The sequence below is a fragment of the Paroedura picta genome, chromosome 7 (assembly GCF_049243985.1).
Source record: "Paroedura picta isolate Pp20150507F chromosome 7, Ppicta_v3.0, whole genome shotgun sequence".
Classification (NCBI taxonomy): Eukaryota; Metazoa; Chordata; class Lepidosauria; order Squamata; family Gekkonidae; genus Paroedura; species Paroedura picta.
Window position 1 is genome coordinate 71,468,822 of NC_135375.1, and position 13,345 is coordinate 71,482,166.

The window sequence follows — 13,345 nt, forward strand, 5'->3', positions numbered from 1 at the left end:
TTGGGCTAGCATATGTGTTCCGTGATGAAATGAAAACAATCTCTGCTGATGATAAATTTTCCAAAATTTTACATTTTTTTATCCCCCTGTTCTGCGCTGTTTGGATATGGAGAAAATTGTTTCAAAATACTAATCAGCTCAGGTTTTTGCACCAAGACTCTGCATGCAGAAGGTGTACTGATGGCAAATATCCATAGTACCACTAATGCAGAAAGAGCCCATGTGTGTGCAACTCATAGTTCTTATGCAGACTTCCTGATCAATGCTCAGAGGATGGGGTCAGCAGATGCAATCTGCTGCTTTCTGTTTTGGTTGATATGTACACAAACTATACTTGAACCTTAACAAGTAAGATTACTGTTCATATATAACTGATGAACATCTTCCAATGAATAAAGTTTAAAAGACTAAACTGTGTTATTCTTGGTACCGCAAGATCTAATTCCCTTTGCCAAGGCATCCCTAAGGTCCTCAAGGTTATATGAGAAAAGACAATTTTGAAAGAACCAGAAACATTTATTTGGTCACAGTTATTAATCAGTCGTTAGGACCCCAGTCAGCATCTTCTGATATCAGACGCTTGAAGGTGACCAGCAGAAAGAAAAGTCGGGGCAAAAAGAGCGAGGGAACAGAGGTTGTGTCTTTTTCATCTTCCTCACTCATCATGATTACCACAGGGACTTCAACTGCCATCTCTAGAACAGAGAAAAAATAGTCCAAAATGTCTTGTTTTGCTGAAATGTTGGTCTGGTAAGTGTCTACTTGTTTCCTTTGTGTTATCTGTAGTCTGAAAAAGCACCACACAGTAAAAGGAGTCTGTTACTAAGGGGCTTTTCCACATCCTAATTTTCCTCACTTTCATGGTTTTGTTGTTATTGCTTTACTCCTTCTAAGTGGCTGGTTCATTATTACATTGTTTTATATTCAGCATAAAAATCTGGAGGGAGATATACTGGACATACAGCAATCAATATCAAACTGACCATAGGATAGAGGGAAAAAGTGCAGAATAGAACTACCCCTCAGGTGTAAACTGCACGGGGCTTTTATTCCAACCCCAGATCGATTCAGTCCCTGCCCTCTACACAGAATGCGATTTCCGTTTGGATTTGGGGCGATTTTAATTTTCCTTCTGCAGCAAGAAGGATTGATCCGGAGTCACCCTACCTTTATTATCTCAGACTGCTTTTAATCCTGAATATATTCAGAAAATCGCATTGTTTTGAATCTGGGCTCCCCTCCATGGTAGAGGACCCGTGATTGGCTACAGGTGGTCATGTGACAAGCCTGCCTTAAAGGAGAAGCCCCTAAGTTCTCTCAACTTCTGTCGGCCTTGGATTTTTTTGTGTGCCTTCTTCGTCCCCCCCCCCCTTCTAGAAAAGAAAGGATTCTTTTCCTCCCTCCTCTGACTTCCTGGATCCTCTCCCCCCCTTCAAGAAAACAAAGAAAGAGTCTCCATTTGCCTCCCCCCCCTCTTCTGAGCCTCCCTAACCACGTGTAGAAGACTTTCCTGTTTCAATGGGGAGGGGGGGGGAAAGGAAGACTCGAGTTCAAAGCAATCTGAATTCAACAGGATTGACAATAGAATAAAAAAGTAAGTGCAGACTCTGCCTCAGAAACAGCAGGAACACACAAGTGAGGAAAACGAGAATGCTAAAAAGTCCTTTCAAAAAGGGAGCAATTAATTACTGTCTGCCTTAGAATGCTTACAATTCTAGCCATACTGCACAAATTAGGTGGTGAGAAATCTAGCAAGGAAAAATGTTTATGCTACTGAAGAAAATTCCAAGTTTTAGATTTTTTTAAAAAAATGGAATTATAGTTTATAAGGATTTTACAAATACAGACTGTAAATTTATTAGTAGATTGTAACAAAAACACCATGTTCAACCTTTCAAAGAATTAACAAAATCATAAGTTTTAAAACAAATTCTAAATAATATTGTGGATTACATTAGTTTTGTTTTGACTAGCTCAGCTTTAGTAGACAAGAAGTAAATGCAACAGAGGCAGATTCCGAATATCATAGCACAGTTTAAACAAAAATCTTGGGGTTTTTTTAGCATCTATTTTCAGGCCCAGTGTTCTGAACGGCAAAGTATTTATGTGTAACATTTTCCCACTCTCCTGCTTAATAACAAATGGTCCAGTAAGGCAAACTGAACCGTCACATGATCAGCTTCATTTCGTAACTGCCTGTTTGAAGAAGGGCAAAACTTATTTTGGAGAGTAGGTATTCCCAAGGGAAGTGGAATTGTCATTATTACTTGAACATGATAGTTCAGCAGGGTGTTACCATGTTATTCCCTCAAAATGATAGGAAGGGCATATCCTTTAATGGTATTGGGAAGCTTCAGAGCTCACACAAAGAGTGGATTAAAGGCAACAGATGTAGAGGTGACTGGCATTATACCGTTCATATGGAAAGGCCTTCTTACATGACAAGTACAGACACTCATTTACTTTTGCCACAGGGGTGTCACCCTAAAAATAAGCTCTCTGTAGTCACTAATTCTCTGTCTCACTATTACATTTATAAACACTCATCTCATGCATAGAGGTTAGTGGGGTTAGTGTAGTTTTGGATCATTACTAGTCCAATCTATATCTCTAGTGGGTTCAGAATCTTTGTCATTATCACAGCATTGCTCCCAAGACACATGCTAAAGACTGCCAAAAGTTACAGTGGGGAGGGAGATCAAAAACGTATATTGAGAAGGGAGGATTGAAGACACTCCTGCCCTCCCCTGTTAACCTGGCCCTTCTGCCAGGTCCATGGTTGAGGCTGGGGTCGGCGAGGTACATCGACGGCTCCCCCCCAGGGCTTCTTGAACATCGTTGACCTCCTTCTTCTCTGCCCCCCCTTAGCAATGGGGGTAGGAGGGGGATTTTTTTGTTCCGCCATGTTGTGATGGATTTTAAGTCTTTTAATGAGAGTTTTAATGGGGTTTTAAAGACATTGTGACCCGCCACAAGCCGCTTAGGGAGTGGCGGGAAATAAATTGAAAATAACAACAACAACAACAACATAATAAGCCCATAAGCATGGGAGCTGATTCTGACACTACTACCTCTTCAAAAACTGTAGAAATGATGGTGCACATCTGGCTCAGATGGTATCAGAGCTACAACTGGGCTCTGTTGTGGATTGTCAGCTTTTGCATTTTATTTGGCTCCATTTGCTCAGCAGCCTCCATGAAAGGAAGCAAGGAAAGGAAGCTTGCATACTATGTACCGCCATTTTATCTGTTGTTGGGGGGGGGGGTTGTTTTTATTAATGGGATTGTATAATTTTATGCTGTATATTGTTTTTATGATTTTGTTGTGAACCGCCACGAGCCAGCTTGCTCGGTGTGGCAATATAAAAATTCCATTAATAAAATAGATATAAATTATCAGTTCCTACTTAGAGTTTCTGACATTGAAATACCAAATGGTTTTGACCCTGAAATCTCTAAATGGCTGAAATCCAAAATTCCAGAACTTAGGTCTTTTAAGGAGGCTGTGCATCAGGAACCAGCACAGCTGTGTCTGGCAGGAACCTAAATTGTAGAACTTCCTTCCTGAGGAACTTCATCTTGTCTCCATTACTGGTCTTCGGAAGGTTTGTTTTTTTTTTAAAGCATAGTTTTTGTTATGTCTGTGGGCCATTCCTGGGCTTTATTGTGTTTTATTCTTAAGGATTTCATATGATTATATGAATTATACTGTAGTATATTAACTCAATAAGCTACCTTGAATACATTTACACAAAGAAAGCCAGGATATATATTTTTTTAAAGCTTAACCTTATAAATCTCTGTGCATTTAAAGGAGCAACTGGCAAATAATAGTTTGGTGTACGTCACAGTTGATATGGGCATGCACAAACTTGCTTTTTGGGTACTCCACCTTGAATATTATGAATCTTTGCTTAAGAAGGGGCCCTTGAGCTCTAAGTAGACATGATGGCAGACATCAGAATGGTGTGTGTGCCACATAATTGCCAGGCAGGACAAGGGATGGTTTCAAGAGCAAGAGTAGCTGATGGGAAGCAGGTTGCAAAATTAGTTGCCAGGCATTTAGTCAGTCAGTGCCACAGAATACAGGTCTGCTGGAGATGGAAACATGGAGATTCATTGATTTCAAGCAAAAAAAAAGTACTGGGTGGAGTGTTGCCTCCACTGCAACTGCTTAACCCCCCTCCCCGCCCTGCTTTTCCAGAGCTGGCTCAAAGGGCAAAAATAAGTCCAGCTGTGTGAAATTCAAGAGGAAGCAAGGAGAGGATTTCAGGGGGGAAGGGTGGAAAGTGAAGAAAGCATCTGCATCCTTCTCTAAACTGTGTTTTAAATCATCTCATCTCTGTTCTACAGCCACCCCCCCCCAAGACGAATAGGTCCAGAGTGCAAAATTACCAACTGAACCACATTGTGCAGCGAACTTGAATTCCAAGACCATAGTTGTGCTACCATGGCATCTGTTCACGGTTTTGAAGACAAAATATTTTGACAGATGTAGAACCATTCTGCTGAATCAACTTTGTGTGGTGATAGTATATGTGTGTGTGTGGGGGGGGGGAGCTTAGACTACAATTCCAAGGAGGGATGGTTGCCACAGAAACAGAAATATTGTTTCAGAGAGACAGCTTAAAACCTGCTTGTTCAGGATTATCTTTTCAAGAATAACACTTAATCCCCTAAAGGTACGGAAGAGGCTGGTTCCTTTCTACTATAAAAGATTATCTAATGATGTATTTCTATCATAGACTTGCTTTCAGAATAGATGCATATGAAGTTCTTATTCTTTGGCAGAGGTAAATTATATCTTCACATTTGGTTGTATGGAAAAATGGTTTAGCAAAAGGTTTGGTTATAGTCTCAAACCCAAACTACACATTATGTAAAAATACATGTAATCATAGCTTGATGGTTCTTAAAATAAGGAAAAGCCACTTCCTGCAGGCATGATCAGGAGCAGAGAGGCAGCTGCGGAAGGGATGGAACTCTTAACCCATTCCCAACCTTCATTTCTTCACTTCAGATAACTTCCAAGTGGCTTCATCCCAAGAGATTTTCAGTGTAGGGATATGGTACAAAGGAAAAGTGTTTGAGGGATGATTTGGATAAAGTAAAATGTAGATTGAGAAAGTGTTCAATGGCTCATCTCTCTTCCTCCATCTCTTTACTCCTGATTACCCGCACCAGAAGGGAGTCCGCCTTAGTGTTGCTAGATTCCCCCGAGGGGAATGTGAGGGGGGGTAGTTGTCAAATTAAGATTCAGAAACTCCTGTTGATCTGATGATGGAGCTTGGGAAGGACAGGGACCTCAGTAAGCTACAATGCTATAGATTCTATCCTAAAGCACCTATATTCTGGAGAATATAGTGATTTCTGTGGTCTGGAGATGAGCTGCTATTCCAGGGTATCTCCAGGTTCCATCTGGAGCCTGGCATCTTTATACCACCATGTATCTAGGGCCCATGTTACACCTTATTCTAGATATATAGTGGAGTAGGGAACCCAGGGTTTGAAGTATGTGCTTCTTTTCTCAATAAGGGACAGTTACAGGGGTTTCTCAGTGGAACAGTGGAGCAGAGTTGTTTTTTCTTGCCCCGGAGGGATGGACCAGAACCATTGGGATGAAATTAATGCAAAAGAAATTTCATCTAAACATCTAGAAAAAGTTCCTGACAATTAGCACGGTTTCTCAGTGGAACATGTTTCCTCGAGAGGTGGTGGGTTCCATCTTTGGAAAGTTTTAAACAGAGGCTGGATGGCCATCTGACAGAGAGCCTGATTTTGTGAAGGTTCAAGGGGATGACTGATGGGGTTGTGAGTGTCCTGCATAGTGCAGGGGGTTGGACTAGTTGACCCAGGGAGTCCCTTCTAACTCGATTATTCTATGAGTCTGTTATTCTATTACTGCTGATTCCATTACCATTAATAAGAAATGCTATAAGTACCTGATATTATTACAATAGGCAAAGTTTCAGTACAATGATGACCAAAACTTTTCCCATTAAAAAAAGTGAATCCTTTTCCATTTCCTTTCCCCCTTTTATTTTGATGTGCAAAAAAGTGCCCTCAAATCCCAGTCTTTTGAACAGTTTCCCAACAGTCCACGTAAAATGAGTTTGCAAAAAAAAAAAAAAAGGGGAGGGGGAAGCCCCTCAACCTCATAGTTGTAGCTGTTTTCAGTCATTATAATTTTGGTACTCAAACCTCACAAAAGCCTAAATTGTGGTCAACATTTTGCCTGAATGAGTTATTGTGTGCTTCAGTTTCCATGCTCAGATCCCACCCTACCTTTTCCTTAGGGTATGTGAATACATGTACTGAAGCATTGCCTTATTCATACCAAATGCTATGTATATCCTGAAGATCATGGGTAACATGAGTTGCGTGCCTAAATTGTAATGACTAAAAAGGGCTACTATGTTCCAAAAACTGTGTAGCTTCAGTGTGGACACGATGACCCCCATTCTATGTTATCTATCCTCTCTTCCAGAAACAAAGCCCTTATCAGAAAGTTTTGAAACACAACACAACTCTCTCTAAATGGTACTCATCACATCCATTTTATCTTCATCCTGTGTATAGTACAAGGTCTTCTACGGTCTTCGAGCACTGATTTGTTTTTGATTCCTGGCCCGAGAGAGGCACGCCTAACCTTGACCAGGGCCAGGGCCTTTTCGGTCCTGGCCCCGACCTGGTAGAATGAGTTCCAGGGTGAGCTACGGGCCCTGGGGGAGCTTTCCACATTCTGCAGGGCCTGCAAAACGGAGCTCTTCCACCAGGTCTTTGGTTTAGGCCAAGGGAGTGAGGAAGATCACTGGAAGAACTCCCCCCCCCCCAGGGCTGGTGTTAGCACCTGGGTGTTGCTAGCTAGGCCCCCTCTCCTCCCTGATAGTGGGTATTAGTCTTGGGTGCAGGGCTTGTGTATTTTTTATACTGTATCACTATATCCTTTTAATGGGGGTTTTAATGGGATTTTAATGAGGACTTGGTGACCTGCCACAAGCCATTGTATGGGAGTGGTGGGATATAAATCACATAAATAAATAGATAAATGAATGAATGAATATAATTAACCCAGTTCTTGGAATGCTATTGTTTTGAAGATGGTGTAGTACAGAGTAGCTCCATTTACTTGCCATTACAACAGAACTATCTTGATTATGCTATTGCTCTATTTTAAATTATCATTTTTATGCTCTCCAGTAGAGTTCCTTTTGTTTATAAAAAGCAAAGGATGACCTAAATCTACTTATATTGTCTCTGCATAAATGGTTCCTAATGGCCTTTGCATCCAATTTAATAAGATCTAGGGATTGTGGCTCATTAACTACGATGCTTTGCATTAATTGTCATGCTTCATGTTAATCATTGCTGCTCAAACTCTGATATCCAATACAGTTAATTGGAAGTTTGGTACTTCAAACAAAGCAAAAGCAACTCTAGCCTGAACCTGTACAAGAGTTACTTCCAGAGTTTTTTGTTAAAGTGCTCATGCAACTGGCTCTTACCTATATAAGCAGCATAATGTCGGGGGAGTTGCTCAAAGATGACTATAGCTCTTCCCATCAGTTTGACTTGCTGAATACACTGTAATCTTCCAGAAACAGGTCTTTGTACATACTGCTAATGTGAGCAAGTAAGCCTTTGTACAGATAAGTCCAAGAATAACATCTGCATCAGCTCTCAGCTGTTCCCTAGTTAAACAGAAAGCAGGCTTCAGATGATAACAAGATTCATTTGGTAATTCCTGGGTGGGTCACTCTACAAGCCTTCTCTGTATTTACTAGGAGGGAAACGTCTTTACAGATAGTTATGTGGCTGCTGGGGAAAGAGCTAACTTGGACTGATGTTTCATCTGGAAAACGAATTAGTGCACATGATCCAAAAGACAATGTTAACACAGGCTCTGTAAGTTTCACTGAAGCTTCCCTAGGGAATATCACAAATTTATAACAGCAAAAGGCTGCACAGAGTATCATGAAACAAAGTTCCATGTTGCATTTTAGTCATATGGCTACTTTGAAAGAAGGCAAATAGTAGGGAAGTATTTTCTGTGACACATGAGCTTCTGGGCCCCTCTCCTAATTATAAATCCAAGAAATCTAAAAACGGGCAAGGCAGAAAAGGCATGCTGATGCTGCTACCCTAACTCTCACATACACAAAGTTAGGATCCAGAGACAGGATTTCAAGGTAATACTGTGGCACAGTCCCATTTAAAAAAAGAAATCTGACTCAAATCTCAGGATACAGACACACGGATACTTGGTAGCATGTCTGACTTGTGTGCATGTGTGTTCGTGCATGTGTGCACAAATTTGCATGTATTTCCTCCTTTGATGGTTGTGACATCCTCAGCTCTGAATATGTCCCCAGAACAGAAGAATTTAAAGAACTCTGGGGACTTTTTCTTAGAAAACGTTGATTAATGTTGGATTATAAATTTATTTCTGTTCTCTCCTTTTCTCTACTGTAAGACTTCATAAATTATATTACAAAGAACTGAGTATCCTGAGTATGTTCCAAGTTCTCTGTTAACTAACATATCAGGCCAAGAAACAATGTGTCAAATTAATTTCGTGGCCTTTTCTCACTCAGGAGGAGGAGAATCCTGAGTGGGAATAAGGAAGGGTCACTTTCCCTAAGCAAGGGCCTGCTTGTAATCTGCAGGAATGTAAAAAGTAATTTTTTGATGCAAACAAATTGTTTGAATGGTACAGTGTATGCAGAAAGCAAATGGAATATGTTTGGTAGGAAAGAATGAGTAAAGATAGAGAGGTCTTTGCTTTGCCTAATGACAAAAAAGCCCCACACACCAGTGAATATAATATCCCAGCACATATTGTGATCAGCTAGAGGCAATATCTAGAGTTCACATGTTCATCAATCACTAGGAGATTATACTTTTATTGTTGTACAGGAATGGCTCAGTGAATGTTCAGCGCTGCAAATGGCCAGCATTTGTTATTTATATAAGACAGTACAGAAGGATGCAACCCTGAGCTTCCAAGCAGATGTCAGGACTGAATAAACATCAGGCTCTGGCAGTTGTATTGTGGGGTAAGGAAGAGTAATTGAGCAGGGATAAAGTCCAAAATAGTAAACAAGAGGACAGAGGCTGAGGTATAGTTAGCAGGACTCCCAAAAGCAGGACCCCCTTGGCCTAGGCAGTTTCCCTACTACAGAGACAAACCGCTTGGACAGAGGAAGAAACTCCAGGCTCAGAGTTTTTATAAGGCTCAGGGACTAGTCCAGAGCCTAGATGACTATGTGTTTAGGAAGTGCTTTATCGCAGCCTAGATTGTACTCTTGATCTTAAGTATTGTAGAATAATGGGGGAGCAGGTGATAAAGTGACAAAACTTCTGAAGTGTCTTAAATAAGAAACGCTAACCTTTTGAAAGTCCTGGTTTCCCATTCTAGTTTAAAGGCAAAATATAAGTTATACTTCACTGATTCATATTCAGGTGAAAGGACAGGAATCAGAGTGTGTGAGGGGAGAAAGAAGGGATGGGTGCTAGAGCACCAATCCTGAGGCTTGCTCTTTTAATAACAAGAAAAGTTTCATGTTAATTGTGAACCAAACACAGATGTCCTTTGCAAAAATGTACATATGACCAATATTTGTATAGAACCAAGGGTTCTAGGCACTGAAATTTATTTATTTAGAAGACCAATTTTACCAAAACTCACCAAGGTATACAGATTTAGAGGAGTTATCAGTACTTAATAAGTATCTTCATTCAAATTTGACAGTATGGGGCTAGTTACAGGAAGAATTTTTTGCTTTAGATCGGAGTTGGCATATATTCCACTCTCATCCTGCCATGTGTTGATTCCTTGTCTTCTGTAGTCTGCTGTATCAGTAAACTGAGAATGACATTTTCTGTGAATCACAGAGTATCCTCCTAGCTGAGCAGTAACCTGGGAAATAAATATTTATTTCTTTATATTTTTCCTTCCACTTATTTTTTGCTAAGAATTGACCCCCCCCCTCCAAAAAAAAGTGGCTCATAAGTAATGTGAGCGGCAATTATAAAGCTCACTGAAAAATGCTCCTGGGTTGGGGTGAAGCTGGATTCTCAGCTGCCTGGATTCAGGCACAAGGGGAAAACTGACACCCTTGCTGCCTCCTTTCTGGTAGCCTTGTTAAGATCTCATGGAATGAGACCTTGTTAAGATCTCATGGAAACTGGAGGGAGAGGGGATCTTAGGCGAAGATGGTTCCAGGCACAATAGGAAGTGTGTATAACTGCATCCTGCCCTCCTGCTTGATGGACTCATTGATGGAGGCTAGGCAGACACAGCCTACAACAAACAGCAAGTGGAGATGTCCATTAAAACTGCATTTAGATGTAAGAAATAAACCAGAATTTATTGATGATGAGAATGAGCCTGAGGGTTTATCCTGTCTACCTTTGCACACTGTGCCAGAAGTGAAGACCACCATGTCTAAGACATCACCAGTCTAGCAATTTGTTGTGACATCTAAATCAAATGCTTTAACAAACATGGTACATTTTTGCTATAAACCAAGATCAAAGCATGAAGGAAACCCCAGTTTGTTAAAGTGCTTATTTCAGACATTACTATGAACTGTGGTTACACTGAAGGCATCCTAAACCAGTAAGTTTACCCAATCCTGGTATAGTGCATAAAGGGGGAGGGGAAATGACAAGAGAAGGAACTTGTGAATCAAGGATATCTGGCTAATTTTCATCACAAATTATGGTTTGCTCTGAGATTTAAATGCAGCCTTAATATGCATAATTTTTTCTTCTAATAAAAATGTTTCACTAAACTACATGGTCCAGATTCAGTTGTGTAATAAGGTTAGGGTTGCCAGTTCTGGGTTGGGAAATATTTGAAAACTTTGGGAGTAGAGTTGGGAGTAGGTGGGATTTGGGGTAGGGAGGGACTTCAGTGTTGTATAATGCTATGGAGACCATCCTCCAACCAGCCATTTTCTCAAGGGAAACTGATCTCTTTAGGGTGGAAATGACCTGTAATTCCAGGTGATCCCCAGGTCCCACCTGGGGACTGGCATCCCTAAATCAGTTTACATGCATGTGCAGCAAAATTGTTCCCAAACAACAGGCCTCTACTTTTTCTGTGCTACAGTACATCTACTTATAGATGGAAAAGTAAGGTTTGCTCTTGGCTGTATCAATTAAAATAGGGCAACTTCTTGCTAACTTTGAAAAGGCCTTGGGTGGGGCCCAAACTGGCAGTGGTCTCTTGGTATGCTGGGCTCTTCCAGTGGCAACATAGGACAAGGATGTATGGATCCTACCCTTTACAATGGTAAAATTTCTGCTACAGCCTAGGGCTTGAGAGCAGCATTAACTATAAAACCACCACTCATAAAAAGATCTGCCAAGTCTGGGACTCCCTCGTAATCTGTATAAAATAGTTGGTGTTCTATAGCAAAACAAAAGTGTTTTGTTTTCTCAGTGGAAGATAGATGCCTCATTTTCCATTTGTTACAAACAGCACTGAAGAGTAATTTATATACTAGTAACATAATATGCTGTTTCTTGTTTGATCCCCCCGACTCATTGCATCTAGACAACTTTTTTTAAATACCTGGTTTGGATCTTATGTTTTAATAGAATTGATGAACAACATACTGTATATTATTCTAAATTCTCCTAGTTTAAGAACTCTTAAGATAAATGGGAAAATAATGAGAAGAAAATCTAGATAATCTGAAATATGTTTACACAGTAGCTAATGGCTATAAGGTTTCATACACACAAACATACACACACTCCAGTATGGTGCAGTAACTTGTCTGACTCTGGGAGGCCCAGGCTTGAATCCCTACTCTAACATGGAAGATTGCTGGTGATCCTGGGCCAGTCACACACACTTTCAGCCTAGCCTGCCTCACAGGGTTGTTGTGAGGATAAAATGGAAGAGAGGGAAATGATGTAAACCTGTCTGGGTCCCCAACAGGGCTAAAGTCAAGGTATAAACAAAGTAAATAACAGACCTTTGGCTCAAATTATGTGTTGTCATAAAATGATTACGTGGTTCCTAATTACTGAAACAGGAAGATTAGCTATAGCATTTTCCCAGCAAGTACTATTACGGTAAGTAAAGAAAGGCATAGGTTTGAGATATAGAACTGCTGATATGGGGTTGGCGGATAGACAATTCAAGACACAGAGGAGCTGACTGGGAATCCATATGGGAAAGAGGTCCAGGAAGCATGAGGCCTGAGAAAGCAACGAATCTAACAGTCAGAAGTCTCAAGAGTTAAAGTGGTTGAAAGAGAAGGAACAAAGCAGACAAAGAGCTTAGACATAATTCAGAACTATAGATATAGGTATGAACCGAGGGGCTCACAAGGCAATGGGCCTCCTAAAAAGAAGAAGAGGCCAGAGAGTGAGATGTATTTCACATATTAATTTGAACCTGAAACAAAACACCTGCATCTATAGCTACAGGGGTGCAGTGTTATAGTGTTCAATGAGATCAAAATGTCCAGAGTATTAATATAAGTGGGAGATCTATCAAGATAGCTGAATGTTTGTGTATGCACTTGTATGAATACTTTCTTTTATGAGCTGCCATAGTTACAAAAATATCTGGCTGTGATTCTCATTCTGTTGAAATCCCTGGTATATAAAGTGAGGAACCCAGATCAAATCATTATGCATCAGTACACTTTCCTTCCTCATTTACACATTCCATTTTACCGCATCTCACACATATTCATAATTACACATTTTTATAGCACTCCATGCACATGCGCCATAAAGTGATCTCTCAATTGCGCTATAATACATGCAAGTTCAATTGCTATGATTTTTTCTCATATGCTTATTTTTATATACTTTTTCAAGATGAACATGATTGTGTCATTTCTAACTTTTTTCAAGACTTGGCTCCTGTGCTTTTCTTCTATTTGCACAGCACAACTATGCTTAAGCTGAAAATGTGTCGTGTGGAAGAATGTGTTCTGCAAAAGACAACCATGCTGAGCAAGCATAAGGAAAGTACAGGATTCAAGCCGCTGTCTAAATCTGTTTCTAAGCAATATCTAAAACCTGGGTCCAATCTGCATGTAAAAATGGCTCAGTGGCACTACTTGAAAGCACCTCTGTGTAACAAATGCTACACCATATCTATGTAAACATTGCCTGTTTGTATTCCCATGTACTTACATATGGAGTATAGTCATATGGTGGGACATAGTCTCTCCGGTAAACTGTGTCCAGAAACCTGTAAAACATTCGATACAGCAGGACTAGTTTTATTTATTACATCTTCAATCTGACCAACATCTGAGAACTCACTGAAAAATAAGCTGAAAGCTATAATTAAATCGAATCCATTTGTTGTT

The 13,345-nt window shown here is 40.3% G+C and overlaps 1 protein-coding gene across 3 annotated transcripts in view; it reads right to left on the minus strand.

The window, feature by feature from the left end:
• Positions 1-495: 495 nt before the first annotated feature.
• CFAP95 (cilia and flagella associated protein 95) overlaps positions 496-13,345 on the minus strand; it is a 29,907-nt gene continuing 17,057 nt past the window's right edge. The window contains exons 5-8 of one of the 3 annotated variants that reach the window (XM_077344832.1): positions 13,167-13,224; positions 9,688-9,918; positions 7,505-7,690; positions 496-695 (exon numbers count right to left, since the gene is read on the minus strand). In XM_077344832.1, coding sequence (XP_077200947.1) covers positions 9,721-9,918; positions 13,167-13,224 — 256 coding nt within the window. In that variant the 3' untranslated portion in view covers positions 496-695; positions 7,505-7,690; positions 9,688-9,720. Of the gene's footprint in view, positions 788-7,504; positions 7,691-9,687; positions 9,919-13,166; positions 13,225-13,345 lie in introns of all 3 variants that reach the window. The other 2 variants (XM_077344834.1, XM_077344835.1) reach the window with 2 other exon arrangements.